This window comes from Mchenga conophoros, linkage group LG10 (assembly GCF_057382185.1).
Source record: "Mchenga conophoros isolate Kocher_MC1m ecotype Shallow Benthic linkage group LG10, M_conophoros_male_GT1.1, whole genome shotgun sequence".
Taxonomy (NCBI): domain Eukaryota; kingdom Metazoa; phylum Chordata; class Actinopteri; order Cichliformes; family Cichlidae; genus Mchenga; species Mchenga conophoros.
Window position 1 is genome coordinate 23,070,485 of NC_140535.1, and position 22,335 is coordinate 23,092,819.

The 22,335-nt window shown below is 41.9% G+C and overlaps 1 protein-coding gene across 6 annotated transcripts in view; it reads left to right on the forward strand.

The window, feature by feature from the left end:
• Positions 1-12,816: 12,816 nt before the first annotated feature.
• Positions 12,817-22,335, forward strand: part of cpeb4b (cytoplasmic polyadenylation element binding protein 4b) — a 34,401-nt gene continuing 24,882 nt past the window's right edge. For 3 of the 6 annotated variants that reach the window (XM_085289468.1, XM_085289470.1, XM_085289471.1), the window contains exons 1-3: positions 12,817-13,276; positions 14,019-15,250; positions 17,806-17,874. In XM_085289468.1, the coding sequence (XP_085145594.1) occupies positions 14,066-15,250; positions 17,806-17,874 (1,254 nt within the window). In that variant the 5' untranslated portion in view covers positions 12,817-13,276; positions 14,019-14,065. Of the gene's footprint in view, positions 13,277-13,383; positions 13,537-14,018; positions 15,251-17,805; positions 17,875-22,335 lie in introns of those variants that run through there. The other 3 variants (XM_085289469.1, XM_085289473.1, XM_085289474.1) reach the window with 3 other exon arrangements.

Below are 22,335 nucleotides of genomic sequence, written 5' to 3' on the forward strand. Positions count from 1 at the left end.
TTTGCAGTTATGATGTAGCACAAATCTCCAGTAAGATTGCATTAGGAAGGAGATCTGGTGTTAAAAAAAACAAAAACGTTTTGAATAGAGTTAGAGGTAACAAGTAGCTTGTTCTTCTTCATACTCTTCAGAGAAAATAACAATCGCTAGCAAAATATAAGGAATCAAAATCGTAGCTTTACTAAAAGGACTCAAAGATGTCAGCAAACAGCTGGAGGGAGATTGCCAAAACTACTTGAAAGATGTGAAGGAAGGGACAAAGACAGGACAAATATGTTTGCCTCTGAAAAAACCAAACAAACCCTAGGAGGGTCCTCGCTCTTTTCTATCATGGCTGCCACCGCATATAAAACTCTGGGAAATCACCACAAGGTAATTTATTCATAATATACCATACAAAAGCATGAATGCTGGTAATGATATCAGCCACTTGCATAGGCTACGTTATATTTTTTTATATAGATTCATCTGAGAAGTCAAATCAAACCTTAAGACTTCAGACAAGTTTCCATTTATGACATATGATGTAAATTTAAGGCAGAAAAACACTTTTAAACCCCACTTAACATGAAGCAGAATATGAATAAAATGTGAGTGCACGTGCATGTTGCTTCTATGTATTTGTTACTTTTTCGCATGTAATTTCATACATGAGGCCATGAGGTAAAATAAAAAGACAGCTATATAACTCAAAATTGAATTGAAATTTGAGATGAACCATGTATGCTGGCCTAACCCTGACCTTAAATGTACCCTTTCGATTTTTGTTGAAAGACAGCATCTCATCATCCTTTGAGATTTCCCTCGCTGGATGAATTCCCCATTTTTACGTGTAGGTCCCTAAGCCGTGCAGCAAGAAAAGCCCCTGTCGTTTTGCATTCGCCACGCTATATTTGGTGAAATACAGTAATTTGCATTGGAATTTGGACATTGCATATTCACGTGGAATTATGGTCACAGTTATTTTTTCTGTTTTTGTGAAATCAAAGAGAGAAAATATAATTAAACAAAAAGGTTTCTTTCAATTAAACCATTAAATAACGTGAAAAGTCTCCTGGGTGTTTCAAAACACCTAATTCATGTCTGCAAGTGATAGACTTTGATAGTTCAAAGCAATGCAAAGTGAAATGGCTGGCACTTTGCATGCTTGTGGCATAAGGTTCAGCCTTTAGGAGCGTGTGCCAGAAATTCCTTAATTCTCAGTTCGCAGTTGAGTAAACTAAGATTTGGGGGGATTACAGAGTTGCTGGAGGGAGTAACATGTAGTCCTGTCTGGAAACCTTCAGCTGGTAGGTTTCACATTATTCACACACGCTTTTCGCTACATCTGCCGTCTGACACACATCACAGTACATCACAGTGTCCTCGGAGGTACAGCTGTGTCGACTGATAAGAGACTCTTGAAGCTCCACCTCCGAGTGATCTGAAAATACTATGAGCCAAATTATCTCTTCTTGTGCATCCTCCTCCCAACTGGAAGCTCAGACTTGCTCACAGCTGCTTTTCCATCACACTGAAGGACATTGCACTGACATGTACTTAAAGTAACCTTACCCAGCTCTAACTACAAACACTAGCATGATAGTAACATTAAGCTGAATTTTTACTGTAAAAGGAAATGACTGATGTGTGACTTGCCTTTAGTCCCAGAAGTGTGACTGTTTTACTATACATACAGGTTCAAATATATACATACGCTTGCTTAAACCTTTTAATAAGTGGTACTGAAGGTTATGTGACATCTTTTAACTTGACATGACTTGTTAACTTTTCATTAGTGATCATGATTGTTTCTCTTTGCCAGAATGAAAAGGAATTGTTTGACAGCGCTCATTGGACTGACCAATATTCAGATCAATAAGAAATTCCAAGGAACTCGGTGAAGATCTAAGGAAAGTTGTAGATTTACTCAAGCTGGGAAGGTCTCTGAGCCATATCTAAACAACTTCAGATTCCAGGGATTCCAGTTATTGAGATGTCTCACCATTTTGCTAAGGTCTGCTAAGAAAACACAGACTGTCACCCTCAGATGAGAGGAAATTTATTAGGATACTCAGGAGCAACTCAAGAACCACAAAGCCTGTCACGAACTAGAAACTGCTGGAACACCAGTGTCATTGTCTACAGTAAAGTGAGTTTACATCATCAAGAACTGATAGGGCGCCGACCAAGAAAGAAACCATCCATCGATCTTCTTCCACTTACCCGGGGCCAGGATAATGCCGTAGCAGCCCAAGCGGAGAAACCCAGACCTCCCTCTCCCTAGCCACGTCCTCCAGCTTGTCTGGGGAACACCAAGCCTCCCCCAGGCTAGCCAAGAGTTATAATCTCTCCTGGGTCTGCCTCAGGGCCTCCTCCCGGTGAGGAGATGCCCAGAACACCCAGGAGGCATCCTTGTCAGATGCCTGAACCACCTCAAAAGGCTCCTTTCAATGTGGAGGAGAAGACGGCTCTACTATGAGTCCCTCTCAGATGGCTGAACTTTCTCTAAAAGAGAGGCCAGCCATCCTTCGGAGAAAGCTCATTTCTGCCGCTTGTATCTGCGATCTCATTCTTTCGGTCACCACCCAAAGTACACGACCATAGGTGAGGGTGGAGATATAGATCAACTGGCTTCGCTTTTATGCTCAGCTCTCTCTTCACCACAACAGACCGATGCAGCGTCCTAGCGTCCATACCACCAATCTGTCTGTCGAATTCCCGCTTTCCTCTTCCTTCACTTGTGAACAAGACTCTGAGATACTTAAACTCTTCCACTTGGGGCAGTAACCAGTCCCTGACTCAGAGTGGGGACTCCACCCTTTTCTGCCTGAGGACCATGGCCTCAGACTTGGAGGTGTTGATTCTTGTTTTGCAGCACTGGAACGATTCACCCTGCTCCAAAATACACACCTTCAGTCTTGACTGAAATTTGCAGCTGCCAACATGGGTGAGACAAGACAAGGCATAATCACATGACGTGATAAGGTGATGTTTTCAATGGATGGAATAATGAAGGAGGAGATCCACCTTCAAATTCTTACCTTCATTTCAAATCAACAGCTAGAAGGTGGAAACTTGGACAAAACTGGATGCTACTACAGGACAGTAATCCCAAACATACATCAAATCTGGTTTTGGAATGAATAAATCAGACTAACATTGAGTTTGTGGAATGGCCTTCCCTAAACCCGACCACAACAAACCAAAATTTGTGGCTTACACTTAACGGCTGGGTCCATGTCAGGAAACCATCCAATTTAAATGAACTCTACTAATTCTTTAAAGGTTACCAAATTAATCAAATATCGGTTGGGATGTATGTATACTTTTGATACTGTGTGGATTAGAGAAATCCAAAATAACATCAAACTTGTGCACAGTGGAAAAAGAACAGTTCCAAGAAATCCTTAAAAGCCCCAAATTACCATGACTTTTATGCCAATGATAAGTGTCTGTAAACCTCTGACCACAACTGTATACACACATAAACTATGAAAAAGAGAGCACCTCATACCCACAAGTCCAAGAAAAAAAGCACACAACATAAACACACATGCATCTGGGACTTTCAGAGCTTTAAGGAGAACTTTCAATTATTGATGAGGCCACGTGCTTTGTACCTTTATTGAGGCAAAGGGAGTCTCGGGTGGGCTTGACTCAGCATTTCTCTGTCCATTGCTTTTTCTTTCAGCCTCTGTCAGCACAGTGAGTGTGTGTTGGTAAATCATCTGTTGAGAAACACACAAAAGGGAAAACTAGACAGACAAACACAGACGATAAAGCCAACGTAGACTAAACAAGAGACACAAGTTGGTGAACAACTAACAGGTCAGTGGACCTTTATAATCTCGTTTTGTAGGTCAATAGCAATTTTCAGACTCCTGAAAGAAAATAAAATGTTACTGGTCGCAAACATCAGGTTTTGCTGTTGACCTCACAGCTGAAGGACTGCACTCATAGTGGAGGCAGAGCCACCAATTTGTCCTTCAGCTGTGGCTTCAGCTCAGCTGATATGACAAAATGCTGGCAAGAGTGTCAGCCTCCTGGGCATTATTTATAGTGTGAGGCTTGGGAATTTTAAGAACTATGATGTCTGCTTCTTGGTAGTTTAAAAATTAAATAACAATAATCAGCTTTGTCTGCGTTAATCTTGTTAAAATGACGTTAACACCATTAACGCGGCAAATCTCCGTTTGCGAGTTAGTGCAGATCGCCCCGTGCGTGGGGCTGCCTGGCGTCAACGCGTTAGCGCCGGGCAGCCCCATGATCCGTGCTAACTCGCTAGCAGAGATTTGCCGCGTTAATGCGGTTATGCTACAAAGAAACAACTGGCGATGTCAGCAGGTTTAAATTAAATTGAAACAATATTAGACTCGAGTTAATTCCTAATCAGCCATTTATCACCAGTAATTTAAACACCCCACCATCATAAAAAAGTTTTGAGTTAATTCAGGCTATGTTAGATAACATAGATAACTAGTCTCGATCATCATTTTAGCAATCGGGTTACGCTTACCCTTGCACCTGTCCACTGCCTGCCATTTCATTTTGACCAGATGCAGTTTTCTGCACCATCTCCTTTTGTTTATGTGCTAAAAGAGAAGTCATTACCTTGTAAGTAAAACCGATTCTGAAGTACGATTTTGCTAACTCATCTACACAAGATGTTTTGTAGAGGCCATAGCAGCCGTGGCAGTTTGTCTTGAAACAACAACTCTAATCTCTCAATTTCGACTTTCTTCTCAAAATGATCAATAATATCTTTTTATCTTAATGTGGCCCTAATACATCCCATCACACATCATGTGGAAGAGAACTAAAAATGGTGTATTTCATAGGGTTTTTTTTTTTTTTTTGAAGCTGGCCACCACTTCCACCCAGTGACTGTTTTTGTGGCTCCTTCCAGCCTGTCACACAGCCAGACTCCTCGGCCATGGAGAAGTGCCCAGAAGGTAAATGAAACCACTCTGGCTTTAGAGGCAGAGGTCCTCAATTGATTTCACACCCACGTTTGCGCACATTCTTTAATTACACATTTACACACACACACACACACACACACACACACACACACACACACACACAGAACCTTTGGCTAATGAATGGGTTTGAAACGTTTCTTGCGTTGCTTCATAAGAAAAATTGGATAACATGAAAATGAGCAGAATTAGACTCCTTTTTATGTCACGAACCGTGAATGAATGAGCAAGTCGCCCAAATTTGACATCACCATGGTAACAACAAATTCACAAATTGCATGCTGCCGTGCATACTACAGAAACGGCTCAACATACCGGGATGTACTGTAGTGAAAGATATAAAGACGGACAAACACAACTGTACTTTTGTACATCCTTGACCCACTTTGCTCAAGACACCATGTTCAGTCCCTGTTTGAATAGAGGCTAAAATCTTTATGACCCTTTTTTTACAGTGATGTGTGCTGTTCACATCTGATTACCACCAGGGCAATAACGGATAATCCACCGCTACTAATTTTCTACAACAGTTATGCTAATTGTTCCTGTTTGCTCTCTGACTTTGGTGCCTCTCCAAATAAAATAATTGTTTTCACTCCTGAAATTATGCAGCAAATTAAAAACTATTTTTTTCATTGCCTGTGTTAGTTTTTTATTTACCAATATGGAAAGCTGCATAATTATCACATAAAACTTGCAGATTTGTCAGTTTTTGCTCTGGAAAATTTTGAAATTTCTTTCAACACACTTAACCACTTATTTGCTCAGTGTAGCGTACACATGCATACGATGCACACGCACACTGACCCTCACATCACAGGCCCCCAGCTGCTGCTCTGTTGTAATTTATTATCCCTTCTGTGCCCAGTGGAGTCATGAAATCAGCCTGGCCTTTGTGACACACACACACCCACATGGATGCACACACACACACACACACAGTTCACGTGTCTTTTTCAAACAGTCATCTCAGCCCGCTACCCAGAAAGACCTCTTCGGCTTAATTAGTATAGGGTCCCCAGGGAGCGCACAACAGGGGAAAATACACTGGATGGATGAAGGAAGGATGAAGGGTTTGAGGCTGTCAGGCAAAAAAATAAAGAAAAAAGAAAAACATTGAGGAGATGAGCTTTTCTGTTATATAAAAAGTGGAGCAAGTTGGGGGGTTTTCAGCTTATATTTAGAGTGAGGTTGTTAGTGATTATAAATATTACCCATAGATCAATGAGAAGCTTCCCATCCATACCCCAAGGTCCTTTGCATCCCCAAACTACCCACACGGTTTTCTTTCTCAGCCACATGCCCGATCCAAATGAATATTTTATAGGACCCAAACACAACTCTACAATAGCACACCATAAGGCTTTGTTGCGCTGGTCAACACTACACATGTAAACATCTACATAATTTACACAAATACAATCGGTGTCAAAGTCAAAATTCTGTATTATTCATGTGTAAACTTGGGAATGCAGAATTGTCTTCTATGCACTTTTGGGTTTGGCTGCAGAATTTTCTACCGAAAATCAAAATGGCAGGAAATTGTTGAAATGAGATTTTAAGAAATTAAACATCAAATATTGTGAACTTGTATGCATTTGCTCTCAGGCACCTCTGTGCACGCTTATAAATGCACACTTGACTCACAAACACACACACATGCGCGCGTACACTCTGGGAGGAATTGCACCATAATTATGCCTTAGGTAGAGGTGATTAATTTTTTAATGGATTCAATGTTTTATTCATAGTACCTATCCATTCTTGAATATGGCAGAGCGCACAGAAAACCATTGCCAGAAAGTGAATACATGATAAAACTGGCTATTAGTAAGTTCATACAGTAGATAAATTACACATCTCGGTAGCTTTGAAAAAAGTCGAATTTCAGGCTGAAACTGTAGATTCACAGTAGGTCTTATAAATAGTTTCATAAATATGTAATTTACTTCCCCTTCTGCCTCGTGCTTTATTTAGGGTTGTTCTGGGCATGAAGAATTTGGAACAAAACAATGTATTTTTGTGACAGACAGCAAAAGGCAGAGAAAAGGGACAGTAGGAGGAGAGGGTGTTGTCTCCTGAGTGAGGCCAGCAGGACCGGTTATTCTGTCCTAGAAATCCATTTACAGCACCGAGCACTCTGCCTAATCATCTGCCCCGCTGTGAAAGGAATACTGTGTCCTACACTCAAGAAGGGCCATAAAACTGGATCCCATTTAGGATTTTTAAATATTAGTCCTTCCTCCTGCTGATTTTCTCCCCCCAGTGTATGAAGAAGATTTCTTTTAAGCAATTTTGTTTGCAGACCAGAGTGGAGATTGAAGAATGATGAAAAAGGGAAACGGAGGTCACGTGTATATGATAGAAATTTAAGATAAAAGTGTTAGGATGGAGCTACTGTGGACACGATACTCTAATTAACAAAAGCAGTAGGGGTAAAATGATTATTTTATTATGTTTAGACAGTCATGGGGCTTAATTATATTTTGGAGAATATAAAAAGAGGATTTAATTGTGCAACTTAAATTCAATATAAATATTTCTGAAGCAGAACATGAACAAAAAATAATATTTGGCATTGTTTCCAAGCCACAGATCTTTAGGTAAGAACCATCTCCTACTGAAACAAATCGAATTCCTTGTGCTCTACTCTTTATTCATACTACTGTAGCGTAGAGCATGAGGAGTGGCAGAAAGCTGGATCTCATTTGTGATTTTTTAAAAAAACAAAAAACAAAAAAACATTACTCCTTCTTCCTGCTGTTTTTCACCCTCCAGTGCATGAAGATTTCCCTTGAACAGTTTTGTTTGCGGAACAGAACAGACATTTTAAAAAATGAGGAGAGGAAATGCAAATGATGATAGAAATTTGTGATACGAGTGTTAGACTGCAGTTAAGCTCCTCTACAGTAAAAAAAAACACAAAACAGTTGAGGTGGTCCGGGCATCTGATCACCCCCTGGATGCCTTATATGTGAGGGTTTCTTGGACATGCCCAAGTTGGAAGAGGCCCCTGGACATACTGCGTTTTGGCTGGCTGGGGAACACCTTGGAGTTCCCCCAGAAGAGCTGCAGGAAGTAGCTGGGTGAGGGAAGTCTGGGCATCTTGTCTTAACTGTCTCCACAACCAGATCAAGTGGCAGAGGATAGGTGGATGGATTTCTTATTGCAATATTGTCTTATTTGTACACATCTACGGGTATTTGCACAGCTCACGCCAACCTCTGAGCACAATGTGAATGGCCACATTATCAGGCATCTGCAATCTATTCTCTTAATCTGATTGCTTTAATCCGGTCACTCCTTAACCCTGCTAATACCTGCTCCATGGCCTGTTCATCCTTCCTGTATATATTAAATAATGCAGGAGACTGCATGTTCCCCTAATTTATCGCTCTCTCCCAGCTGGATTTGAAGTGACAGATTTATGAGATTGCCATTTGCGGCTTGCGTGTAATACTGCCAGTTGAGGGTCAGTGAGACTGACAGAGTCAAAGCTGTTTGATGACCTCTCTGTGATAATGACCATACAAGAGAGAAGGACACAGAAGGACAGGGAAACAGATAAAAGGAGTAGAAGGTTATTGGTGTGGGTGGGTGATGAAGGAAAAAAGGTGGTTGGATGGTCATCTGACAGAGTAAAGCAGACACAACCACATCTCTTAAATGGGCTACATGTGATACCCTAGAAAAAACTGGGACAGATTCATATCGGTATGACGAATCAAATCAATCTTAGATGTCAGTTAACACTGTACACGGAGAAAATAGCTTTTTTAGATCAAAAGAAGAAATCTTTTCTTGAGTGCTTTTTTACTGAATTTGAGATTATAAGATTGTCTCCTCTCTAATTTCTGTCCATTAAATCAGGACACAAGCAGGCTTATTCAACGTTTTGTTAGCATAAACACTAACCTGGCTTTGTGCAAAGGTGAAAACACAAGCACCTATAGCTCTATCTCTTAAGGGTGCTTTATCCCACAGGCTTCAAACTCTGTTAGGGCCTGGGGCAGAATATACTATGTCTCTCTCACACACTATAAGTATAGCATCTTCATTCCAGCTTCTGATCACTACAATGGACTATGACCAGAGTCAGAGGTAAAAGTAATATATTTCCTAGTATGCTCCTTGTTCATTGAAACATCTCAGAAAATGTGCCAAATGATTAAAATAATCAACCAAAACAAAATAATTTGAAGATAAAATGGCATCGGCACCCTGCTTCTTGCCCTGTCTTGACCCTGAATTGGATAAACCGAAGAGAATGAATGGATAGACTGATGGATGGATGGATGGATGGACGGACGGACGGACGGATTTAATGAATAAAGCATTTATATACTACATACATGAAGTTTGGTTCACAAGATAGAACCATAGCTGACACTTGTAATCTGCCTAATATAATGGATTTGTGTATTTTGTGTAATGTACAAAGGATAATAGTTTGTCATTTCTGGACTGTGCTGTGCACACTGACAAGGATATGTCACAGTACGGCTGTGTGCAGGCAAAAGTAGGACCCAAACGCAAACTCACAGAGACAAAAGGTAAACTCAAAAAACACAGCTTTATTGCTGGCGTGGAGTGGGACACGAAAAACAATACAAAATAAACTAAACTGGGAAAACTAAAGCACAAGGAGCCACAGGGAAAAATCACACAGCTATGATGGAGACTACGACACTGACAAAGAGAAACACAGGGCTTAAATACACAGAGGGATAACGAGGGAATGAGACACAGAAGGAGGGCACAGCTGGGAGAAATCAGGACTGGACGAGACAGAGACGCAAAACTAGAAACACTCACATGAGGCATGGACCTTCAAAGTAAAACAGGAAGTATCACACAGAGACGCGAACTAGACACAGTGGAGACAGCAACTAAGAAACAGAGACAAACCATAAGGCAGAGGTCTAAGAACCAAAATACACAGAGGGAAATACTCAGCTTTGAACACAAGAGACTAGACTAGAGGGAGTAACAAAAGACCAACCATGAGAACATAATGCACAATGCAGGGTGACAGAAAACAAGAAACTCAAACATGCAAAGACACAGAACAGAGAGGGCACAGAGAGACATGAAGGGCAGGGGAGACTTAACATGGGTTGAAACACAAGGGGGAACTAATAAGCAAATCAACATAGGAGGCCTAATGAGCTAAACATACTATAAACATCAAAATGAACTAAAACTCAAAACACTGGGTCCTAAGACCCAGGATCGTGACAGAGCCCCCCCTTCAAGGGCGGATTCCAGACGCCCAAAACCAGGAAAAACAAAACAAAACCAAAAACAACCCACCCAGGGCGGGCGGCGGGGGTCCAGGACGGAGGGCCAGAAACAAAGCCACAAAAACACAATGTCCATCAAAAACACAGGAGCGCAGGGAACAGTTCACAACTCCTCAGGGGGCCGACCCGGAGGGTGACGGTCCAGAAGTCCATAGTTCATTTGATCAGGGGGCCGTCCGTGCGGACGGCAACGGCGGCGACACGAAAACGGTTCAGGGGGCCGACCTCGACGGCGGTGACGTGGAAACAGGTCAGGGGGCCGGCCGTGCGGAAGGCGACGGGGTGGAAACAGTTCAGGGGGCCAGCCGTGCGGAAGGCGACGGCGTGGAAACAGTTCAGGGGGCCGGCCGTGCGGAAGGCGACGGCGGCAACAGGATCGTGACATATAAGCCTTAACACTGAAGTTCACTGGAAGCCCACATACACAAATCTGTACTTTTAACTCCCACCACCCTCCGGAACACAAGCTTGGGGTGATCAGGACCCTGCCATACTTGACAGAAAATGTTCCCTATGGCAGAAGGGAAACAAAAGGAACATATACGTGTACACAAGTACATACTTTACTTCAGACCCAGCCACACCCTCGGACATAAACCTGTTCATCCGTAAAACAAAGCTCCCAAACAGAAACTAAGCAACATAGTGTACGCTGCGCAGTGCAGTGAGGAGTGACAGATGGTTTGAAATAGGAGTAAAAGAGGCCACCTATGTCCACTGTGGAGGACCATCATCGAAGGAGGTGGTGGCTTACGGCAGGTGCCTCAACCCTGACTCACATCAAGTAACCTCAACAGGTCACATGATAGGGTGGGGCAAGGTCTCACAGTGGTTTCACCTGAAACCTCTTTTTTCACACCTTGTCTCATGTGATGACATACGTGATTAATAGTGTGTCAACGACCACCTCCTAAGCAGCATTAGGGCTTAAATACCTGGGACTTTTGGTTTTTGAACTGAAAGAGCCTCTTGGATGAGAGGTGAAATGGGTTTAAAAAACTTAAAGCTCTCTTTCTGGCTCTTGTTTTTCCTGTAATGTAGACGGGACACTTTGATAGCCATGAAGCTTTTTTGCTAAGCAATCTGCTTCCTGGTTGTCACTACATATTTAACTGTATGATTACATGACAGCTGCTTTTGATTTTGGATTGAATAGGCTGTTTTCTCATAATAAAACCTATTATAAGACAGTGTGAGTACAGATGTAACACAGATAGGAGATATTACATTAACCAGCTTTTCTTTTGGTATACAACATAACTCCTTGTCTAACAAGGAGAGATTTTATCCACAATTCTTTTGAATCTTTATGTCGATGATGTGTCAAAGAATATGAGAGCCTGTAAATTTAGTGAACCACATCATGTATGCAGATGATCTTGTGGTCTTCAGTCCTAGTAGTGCTTCTCTCCAGCAGCTACTTCACATATGTTATGCGTATTACTCGCAATGCCTGTAAGAGCGATATGATTTCTAGATTCTATATAGATTAAGGAGGAAATCTATCTCAGATTTCCAAAGTTTACATTGTCAGATAATAATCTTACTGTCAGTAATGAGATCAAATATCCTGCAGATCTTTCTGCAGATCCAATGACAGATGACAACAATATTTATAGGCATGACAGTTAATGTATGCTCAAGCGAACATCCTCTTATGCAAATTTACTGCATGTACAGAATGAGTGAATATTTCTTCATTTAGAGCATACTGTACACATTTGTATACAGAACACCTGTGGATGAAATACAGGGAAGCGAGCTACATGTAGCTTATAATGATGCCATGAGGTTGTTACTAAAGAGACTAAAATGGCAAGTGAGATGCTTGTAACTGCTGGAATCAGTATATTTAAAGCTTTATTAAGAAATCTCATGTTTAAATTTATATTCAGGCTCAACACGCCTGAGAATGAGATCACTGGGCTAAATGGATATCAGGTTTGGCAAAACATGAGTCTTTATTGGAGGCACTCCTGTAGTCTCTTTGTGGGTGTATTTCTTTCTATGGACAATGAGTGCTGAATAAAGATTGACTGATTGGGAAACATTGAAAAGAGGAGTCTCTAGCCACCTGACAAAAATGATAATGCTGAAAAATACTGCAGAGTGCAGTGGCCAGTGTGAAGAGGACGAGGTTTGCATTTAAGTTATGCATGAAAAGGAACACCAAAACGACCACCAAAAAAAACGATAGCATACCTCCTTGTTTCATCTCCACACAACAAATGAGCTAGGGATCAAAAAGCCCGAGCCAAGGATGCGCTTTTACTGAAGCTTTGGTGGGGGGGTTGGGTTTCTCATTTTTCTCACGACCTGATATAGGCTGCATCGTGAAAAGACAGGATAGCGATGGGAGGAGGGTTTTTTTCTGCCCTGAGTGGGCAGGCCCTTAAAGCACGGCGTGGTTATATTATTGGCGCATAGCTGTTAAATGATGAAGAATTTTAGAGAGGTTGCCGGTGGTCCAACCAATCGCGTACCGAGGTGTGGCCCCGTGAAGGCGTGGTCTAAGCGAAGAGGGGCCGTCCCAGAAGCGGAAGTGTGTCTCGGCTGATCTTTCGCTGTCATTCGGCCACGGTCGGTTCCAGGAGAGAGGGGCAGCCAAGAAGCAAGCAAGCACACACACAGAGGATCGGCTGGCTCTGAAGGAGAGACAGTTAGTGAGAAGAAAAGAAAATAAAGCGAACAATGAAACCGATCGAATAAGGCTTTATGAACGAACCGAGTATAAGTCACACACTGCCACGTTAACAAAGCTCTTCGATGATACGGTCCAGATTACAGGCAGCAGATAGAGAGCTGTGTCATTGAGCAGGCAGGACACGTCAGGAGAAGGGAGAGAGAAAAAAAAAGAGCTGACCGACTGCACTGTACGAGTCAGCTACTAAAACCGCCTCTGAAAACCTTTGCCTGCCGCACTCATTGTTTCAAGGACACCGTCTCGCTCTCAGCCCGAGGGAAAGGATCTCGACACAGACGACGCCGAGGTCGAAAGGTGGTGATCAGAAGGTGAGGAGATGTTTTATTCGCTTGCCTTCAACCTGTCCAGCTAGCTAGCATTCGTGCTAACGGTCGTTAGCTAGCAAGCTAATGTTAGCAACGGATGGAAAAGTTAGCTGGTCAGCTAACAGCGATTTAAACTGCTTCTCCGTCGACGCGTGAAACCGATTAATTAACAATAATTTGCCCGACTGATAAAAAAGCCGTATTAATATAAACGTAATTTTGATAGTGGGCTCTTCCCAGGGTGCTGACAGCTGTCAAACAAGGTCGAGTGTTTTATTTTTGACGGTTTTGTTGGTTTTTTGTCAATATTTTCAGCCTTCGTTGATATTTTGTGCTAATGTGCGTTTCTTGGGTGATAATTAGTTGCCTGTCAGTTGGTTTTCGTTAGTAAAACGTCCCCAAATGGAGACTATATGCTCGACACAGCAGTGGTTCTGGCTTTACTGGTGGCTGCCAGCAGCTCAGCTGTAGACAATCTGGCAACGTCACGGGGTTATAATTAGCTAAAGATGTAACGTTAACTGGCTGGCTTTTTTTTAAGGATGAGCTCTAAAGCCACAGTACAGTGAATGTTATATGTGTGTAGGATCTCATTTAGAACCTACACATAAAGAGATTTCCATGCCTCTGTGTCCCCTCACTTCGTTGTTTTTTTTTTTTTCTAAATCCCTTGATCTGTTGGTTAATGTGAGTGGGTGACTGCTAACTCAGTGCATGCCATGCTTGTATGCTCTTCTCTCTATAGGACCAAACGATCACGGGATAGCACTTGTCTGTGGGGGGAGAAAACAAATGGGGGATTACGGGTTTGGAGTTCTAGTTCAAAACAACACTGGCAACAAGTCTGCATTCCCGGTCCGAATCCACCCGCATCTGCAGCCCCCTCATCATCACCAAAATGTGTCGCAGAGCCCTGCCGCTTTCATAAACAGCACCACAGCCGCAGGGAATGGCACCACGGGAGGCTCTCCCTGGCTCTTCCCTGCCTCCGCCACCCACAACAGCGTGCAAGACGAAATCCTGGGGGGGCCAGAAAAACCCAAAGCACAGCAGCAACAGGAAATGCAAGAAACGCAAGAAAAGCAGCAGTTGTCTCCTGGGAGTCACCAAGAGGGTGGAAGTGGCGTTGGGATAATTTCAGAATTGGAAAAAGCCAGGTCCGAGGAAGGCAAGACAGAGAATGGCACATCTGACAGCAGTAATGGAAAAGAGAAGCAGCTCCGTCTTGAGTCACCTGTTCTGACAGGCTTTGATTACCAGGAGACATCTGGTCTCGGGGGTACGGGCCCAGTTCAGTCCAGTACAACCTCGTCATCGCTTTCTGGCTTTAACAACTGGTCACCCGCCATCCCACCTGCGCCATCAACAATCATCAACGAGGATGTCAGCTTTTTCAACCCGGCGTCTGCCAGTAACGGGCCTCTGCTGTTCCAGAACTTCTCACACCACGTCAGTCCAGGGTTTGGTGGGAACTTCTCCCCCCAGATCGGACCAGCTGCTGCCTTGTCCCAGCACCACCCGGCTCCCCCACCTCATCCCCATTTCCAGCACCCCCACAGCCAACACCAGCAGCATCGGCGTTCTCCAGCTTCTCCCCACCCACCACCGCCCTTCCCACACAGGAATGCAGCTTTCAGCCAGTTGCCGCATTTGTCCAACAGCCTGAACAAGCCCCCATCTCCCTGGGGTCCAGCCAGCTACCAGAGTCCCTCTCCCTCCCCCGGCTCCTCCACTTCCTGGAGTCCCGGAGGAGGATATGGTAGTGGTGGCGGCTGGGGAGGATCTCAAGGCAGAGATTATCGACGCGGGCTGAATGGCGGGATGACTCCCATTAACTCTATCTCCCCATTGAAGAAGACCTTCCCTAACAACCATGTGGCATCCCAGAAGTACCCTCGAAACAGTCCCGCAGGCTTTAACCCCAAGTCCTGGATGGATGATGGAGTTGGCCGCAGCGATAACATCTTCCCCTTTCAGGTCAGTTTGCCTCTAAGATGTTTATTCAGATGGTTGAGTGGGAATTTTCACTAACTGTATGGAATTGTCCTCTTTTTCTTCCCAATTATGTTGTATACTAAGCATGAATGTCCAGCGTATATGTCTGGTTCTGAATATTTTTCAGTTGTAGCTGCTCATCACCTGAATTATTAAACAGCAGGATGTCATTTATGTGAACTATTAATATTATAGCATTATGTGGTACAGCTTCTATTTTTAGACACAGCAGGAGGGCACAGATTTACACGATGCTTTTGCTACTGTGTTAAACCTGTTATTGGACTCTGTACTTCTATAGCTGAGCGTCCTTTGCGATGACTAATGTGGCTCTGTCACTGCAGTGGTGTGTGCCATGTGAATTTGGGGGGGGGGGCGCATATAGGAATGGGGGAGAAGACGGCATGGACAGAAAAAAAATGATAAGATTTTATAATGGGAGACTGGGAGAGCGAGGTACAAAATGAAGACGGCGATGGAGGGTATAACGACAGACAATAGTGTCAAAAACTATATCTGCATTAAGTGATGAATAACAATACATTATGGTTAGATTGCTTTTGTTCCAGTCGTAAACAACCATTAGCAACAAACGGTGATACTGTAGATCCATGAACCTTGCTCAGTTCTTTATGCTTTGCATATATTAGGCTCTTGACCTATTACACTGTGTAAAAGAGAGCCTGATGATTTATAAGATTTAGAGTTACATTAATCACTTACTGTATGTCATGGCATGGGTGGCCACCCCTTAATAAAAAAAAAATCCAACCTGTTCATTCATTTTAAAAGCTGGGTCCACATACAATGAAGACTGCTTAAATAATTGTACTGTCACATGTAGAAACCAGCTGTAATGGAAAGAGGTAGAGGGGCCTGGAGATAAATTCATTCTATTGATCTAGCCCGTGATTGATTGTGCTGGTCGTTATAAGGAGGAGGGGAAAGAGACAGAGGTGGCTATAGACCCATCTGGGCCTATCCAGTGAAATGTTTCTTTAAGTACCCTACATATCCTTTACTTTTTACGTTGTGACAAAGTCCCTGCAAGTTGGTGTCAGTCGTAGTCGTCGTCATGGATGAAAATAGATCGTGTTAAATAGTCCTGGTGGCTGCATGTCTTTTTAGATTCAGCAGCCTGTCAACATCATAACTGAACGTATAGATTGCAGATTTCCTGGACACGTTCTTTACCAGTGAATCCAAAATTCTCTAAAGATGCAAAGTAACTTAAAACTGTTAAAAGTGATGCTTGTTGTGACCTTTCTTCTTGTCCATTAGCAGTTAATGACTCAACACTCCACAGGCTCAGCAGCCAGAAGGTTGTGCGGACATGTCTTGACATGTATTAGAGAGGGAGCACATGCTTCTCAGTAGCTATTTAGGATTAATGTTGTTAACAGCTAATTGCTGTAGGTAGTTGTGCGGCCCAGGTTCGTGTCTGACCTGTTCCAGTTTGCTTTGATGAGGAGACTATTTAAAGGGGGCCTGTTATTCTCATTTACAGTTCCATATTTTTATTCTTGGACTCCACTAGACTAGCTTTGCATGATTCAGTTAAGACATCCTCATTTGTCTTGTACAGGGTGTTGGTACAGTTCATCCAACGTTTGAAATGAGCTTTTTTAGCTCCCACCCCATCATTGCTTAAAGCCACTAAATGTCAGTGACCTTCTGTAGTCTCTGATTGTCACCACACTTGCTGTGTGGACTTCCCTTAAGAGGACAATATTAGGAACATCCTCTCTCTTTTAGCTAGTTTTCTGGCAGCATAATTACAAGGATGGTGGCTCACTTATTTAGCATTGTAGTTTAAAAAAAGATAACTAAAATTGTAACAAGGTAGTTAGCTAATTTATAACTTCATCCTATTGCTTCTATTAACAGTTTTTACATGTCAAAAAGATTTAAAAAGCTTAAATTGATTAAATAACTGGGCAAATGTTGTGACCTAGTTCTGTATTACCTGTTCAGCTAATATCCGTCCTCTTAAGTTAATTAGTTACTGTATGCAAAATCATTTGTTGTGATATGTGAACGGGGTCATCAGTGATAGAATACTATAATGATCTTATAGAAGCATCACTTTCGGCTCATGCTGGAAGGAGGGAGGCTCTCCTGTGTCTCACTTTGTCTCCATCCTCCTCCCTGCTTTGTGCAGAGGTGCACATACGCAGCTGTTATGTCTTCATGAGCACAAAATTACAGATTAGCATGGTTGGATGGTACAAAAAAAGCTGTTGGCTTAATAAAAAAAAAAAAAAAGACCAGAAAAAGTATAATGAGAAAGAAGTTCCCAACATGCTTTGTAGATTTAAATGCGTTAAAAGCATTACAACTGGCGTTACAACTGGTGTCAAACAGCCTGTAGATCAGATTTGGGTTTCTGCAACAATTTTGAGAAGCCTGACTGTTACATCCCGGTGTTAGAGTTAAGCTAGCTTTCCTGTAGCTGCAGTATGTTGTTCTTCCTTGTGGTTGAATCAGATCAACTAAAGTAGCATTGTCCTCTTGCCCCCTTGATACTGCAAGGGCAGATGGAGGATGGGCGTAGAATGGCCTCCCTGTCGGTGTGCATGTCTGAGAGAGGGAGAGGGACTGATTATGTAAGTGTAACTCCTTTTTTAAAATAACAACACATTTAAAATATAGGTTTCAATAACAAACAAAGGATAACAATGACTGTTAAGAAATTGCTGTGTATATTTATAGTCCTCAAGCTCATTTTGAAACCTGCCGCAATCTCCACTTTTGCTTCTTTTCTTCAAGAACATCTCCTTCGTGAATCTGTACTTTTCAAGCATATGCACGGTGGCGTAATGGCAAGTCGGACACGATCAGTTCACGCAGATTTGTTTTCGCCTCGCTTTGCGTGGATGTGGATCGGTATTGTTTTGCCCGTAGTTACATCTTCCACTCAGATCTGTATCAGTGCTGCTTGTTGCATTGTGTAATGCAGCCGCTTTGGAACATTCACTTCATATGCACTTCATGTGGATATTAGGATTTGTTCCAACTGAGATAGTTTACTACATGTAAATGAGGATTTGCTTATAAGTCTGTCAAATTCTGAATCACATCAGTTGTTTTTCTTCTCTTTTTTCTTTTTGTCAGTTTCGATCCACCACAAAACAACCGAATCTTGAAATGTTTCATTTTGGTGTGAGCATGTACTGTAGGTCATGATGTTGTGGTGAAGTGGTTACTGTAGAAACCATTGTTAAATTACTGCACAGCCAACCAAGCGTCACATTTAATTGCCAGTGCCTTCTCTGTATATTTCACTCTTAAATACATCTATCCAAGTGTTGTTTGGCTTTCATTATCCATGCTTGCATATACATGTGACATGAAAATTGCCACATCGGTCTCATCAGTTGCCTTAAGCAGTTTCCTATCCATTTACTCCCGTAGCTACAGAAATACTCCAGAGGAAGTTATGGGAAAGATGGCTTTGTTTTGCTTTCTTTAAAACTGTTTTTAAAATGGTTCTTGTCAATGTTTGTTGAGATCAGGCATTGTTCAGATGACTGATTACACAAGTTGTCTTACACAAGGCACTCCCGGATTTGGTAAATGAAACACTGTAGTTTGTGTAACTGTGAACTAAACAGACCTGTGTCACATCCCTTCTCCTGTAAGCCTCAACTGTTGGAGTTTTAGCACACACAACAGATGAAGGATCAGTTGGGCATTATTCAGGTCTTCTGTGTTTGATGAAATAACTCCTATTTCATCACAACATCTGCTTCTTTGTGCATTTTTAATGTCGTAAACATGTAATATAGATGATTTCTGTAAGTCAGTACTTTTGTGACCTTTGCACTATAAACTCGCTGCACATAAACACAATAAATCAATAGTATGCAACCAGTCAGATATGTTACAGTGGTTAACTATCCAGACACACTGCTGCTAACTGCTAGCACACAGTTCACTTAGTAAATAACCTTTGACCAGAAATGTGTACTTTTTAAATGTCAGGGAAGTCTTTATTTTCTTCTTCTTCTATCTGTTATTCTTTCCTTCTTTGTCCTCTAATTCTTCACCCGTGAATTTCAAGGTCAGAAGCCTGCTGCTGTGTCAGGTGTACTGAGTGGTTTCAGACTGGTAAATCTGGCCAGTGACCAGGTCAAGACCTGCAGGGTCTGAGGTAGAGAAGCCAGCACAGGATATTGCCTCAGTAAGCCACCTGGGTAACTGTTGGTTACAGCGCTCCTGACTGTTTGTGCAGCTTAGAAATAATGATGCTGTTATCTGAAGGCACATTATTAAAACTGTCTCTGTGTATGTCCAGAAAATCTTTGCAGAGTGTGGTTTTACATATCGCTTTAACCAAAACAACGCTACTTTTTATGTAAAATCAGACCTGTAAATGACCAGTACACGGGGTTGTAAGCTGGTTTGCGTTACGAATATTAGACTATTAGGCCGTTTGTTTTTACTCGATAAGCCTGTGCTTTAAATATTTGTAGTTGGATGCCCTGCGTCAGCTTACATGGGCTCCAGCTCTTCTGTGACCCTGAATTTGATAAGAGGTTAAGAAAATGGATGCATGTTTGGAAAATACTGTAGCTCTGGAGTGGGCGGCACAGTGGTTAGAGCTGTCGCCTCTCAGCAAGAAGGTCCTGTGTCTGCATGTTTCCCTTTTGCCTCCAGATACTAAATCTTCCTCCTACAGTCCAGTGACATCCATGTTAGGTTAATTGGCTGTCTCTGTGTTAGTGCTGCTATATACTGGCGACTTGTCGAGGGTCTACCTCTCCTCTCACACCATGACAGTTGGGAGAGTCTCCAGACCTCAGACCCCACCCCCAATCCTGAATCAGATTAAGAAAATGGATGGATGTATAACTGGACGGATGGTGCTCAGGAGCCTAAAGATGATATTCAGTATTTACATGAACCTTTGTTGGTTATATTCTACAAAGGCCAAGGGTGGCAGTACATGCGTGAAAACTGCTAACATCTGAATCTTTAATGAAAATATGATGCAGAAAATATTGAGTGTGAACTAGAGGAAGTGCAGTTGGGTAAACTCTATCCTGTCCAGAGTTAATTGTCAGTAAAAAAGTTAGACAAACAAAGCCATGGAAGTGGCTGAAAAAGCAAGGCCTGTTGCTTTGTGCCTGATAAAACCGAGAGTAAAATGCAGCTATTTATTATGTCTGGTAATGGCAGACAGAAAACATTGTTTGTAAACTCCGGTTGAGAAGAGATAAGAAAGGTATGTGTGAACATCCGTTCATATATGTACTGTGAACTCCTGAAATAAAACTTTCACTTTACAGCAGAAGTATAAGTTCTGGATTAGCAAGTAAGCAAAGCTAAATGTTATTTTATTATTGCCTGAATTTATTTCGATAAGTAATTTTCTTCTGCTCATTTTTATTTGTTCATAGCTCATTTGTGTCCTGGAGCGATCTGCTTATTCTTAAACTGATATATTTTTGTGGGATCACTAGGATGTCAGGTGTGGCAATGGCAAATGGTTTGCATGGATCAACCCCTTTTTTGGGGGTGAAATGGTAGAATTATTGCTGCGGTTTTTCACAGATGTATTAATAATATATTTCAAACAAGGCAAAAGTACATTTTTAACTCCCTAACCCCAAAGCACACACACGTATATATGAGTATGAATACTCACGTATAGGGCTGCTCAATTAATCGAATTTTAATCACGATTACGATCTGGGCTTTCAACGATCATTAAAAATGACTGAGCCGATTATTAGCCCCTCCCTAATTTATTCGCGACACCTTAAAGGCCGGTCCGTGAAAATATTGTCGGGCATAAACCGGTCCGTGGCGCAAAAAAGGTTGGAGACCGCTGATTAAGAGGACCCGAGGGAAGCTCGGAAAGCTAAGCAGAAGTTATTTGGAGAGTGACTGCCGTTGGTTGAAAAGAGAGTTTAAAAAAAAAAAAAACTTCAGTGGTGTTGCACACTATTTTATATTATTTTTTTAAAGTCATTGTTAACCCTTTAAAGCCGGTCAGAGCAGCACGCTCTGTTTTGCGTAACTATTTTTAAATCCCTGTAGAACCTGAACCGTGTAAGCTAGCGCAATAATTTGTTTTCCATATGAAACCGGAGGAGTTGTACTTACATCTGATGCCATCAGCTTGTCCTCGGTCACGGTTTCGTTCCACATATAGCTTTGCAAAAATTGCATAAAAAGCGCTTGCAGGAACAAAAACATAATATTCCAGAAACACGCTTTGCCGTTCCTATCAGCTGTTCGTAACACTTCCCACAGTGAAATGATGCACATGCTGTTTTCTTTGCAAATCTGCATCATAGGATTGTTTTTTGTTTTTCCTGCAGTATATAAAAATTGCTGTATCTCCAAAATAAAACTATGAAGACACTCAAAATAAATTTCCTGTTGTTGTAAACTATTTTTTGCAACTTTATTGTATTTAAAGTTTTGAGGGATAAGCCTCTTAAATTTCTCCAAGTAGAAATATATGTAAACAAAACAAAAGCGATTTTCAATTTTTTTTGTAGTTTATTGCACTTTTTTGCAATTTATGTAATTACTATGGACTTAATGCATGCATATTATTAAAATATGGGCTATAACAGTTGTATTGATGTATAGCAACTTGAAATGCTCCCACAAATGGCACTACAGCATGTAAAAAAAAAAAAATATAAGCTCTGGTGGACTTGGTTCTATAGTAGGTCTTAAAGGGTTAAATAAATATCGTCAAATAATCGTGATCTCAATTTCAGTGAAAATAATCGTGATTATCATTTTTGCCATAATCGAGCAGCCCTACTCACGTATCAGGTAATTGAACTGTAGACCTGCCCATTTTCCTGTGTTAAACACAACACCTTATGGTTCCTGTACACAATCACGCTGACACTGACAAATTTGCTTTAAAGATAAGCCTCAGGCCTTTCAGGTACCCTTCCTTGCCTACCTGTGATGTTCTGCATGAAAACTGTCATGCCATTTCAGACAAATTCTCTCGGTCATTTGAAGCCCAAGGTTAAAACCATTACCACTGGTCCTTGTGACAGTGTTGTTAAATTAGAAAAAAAACTTTCTTTTTT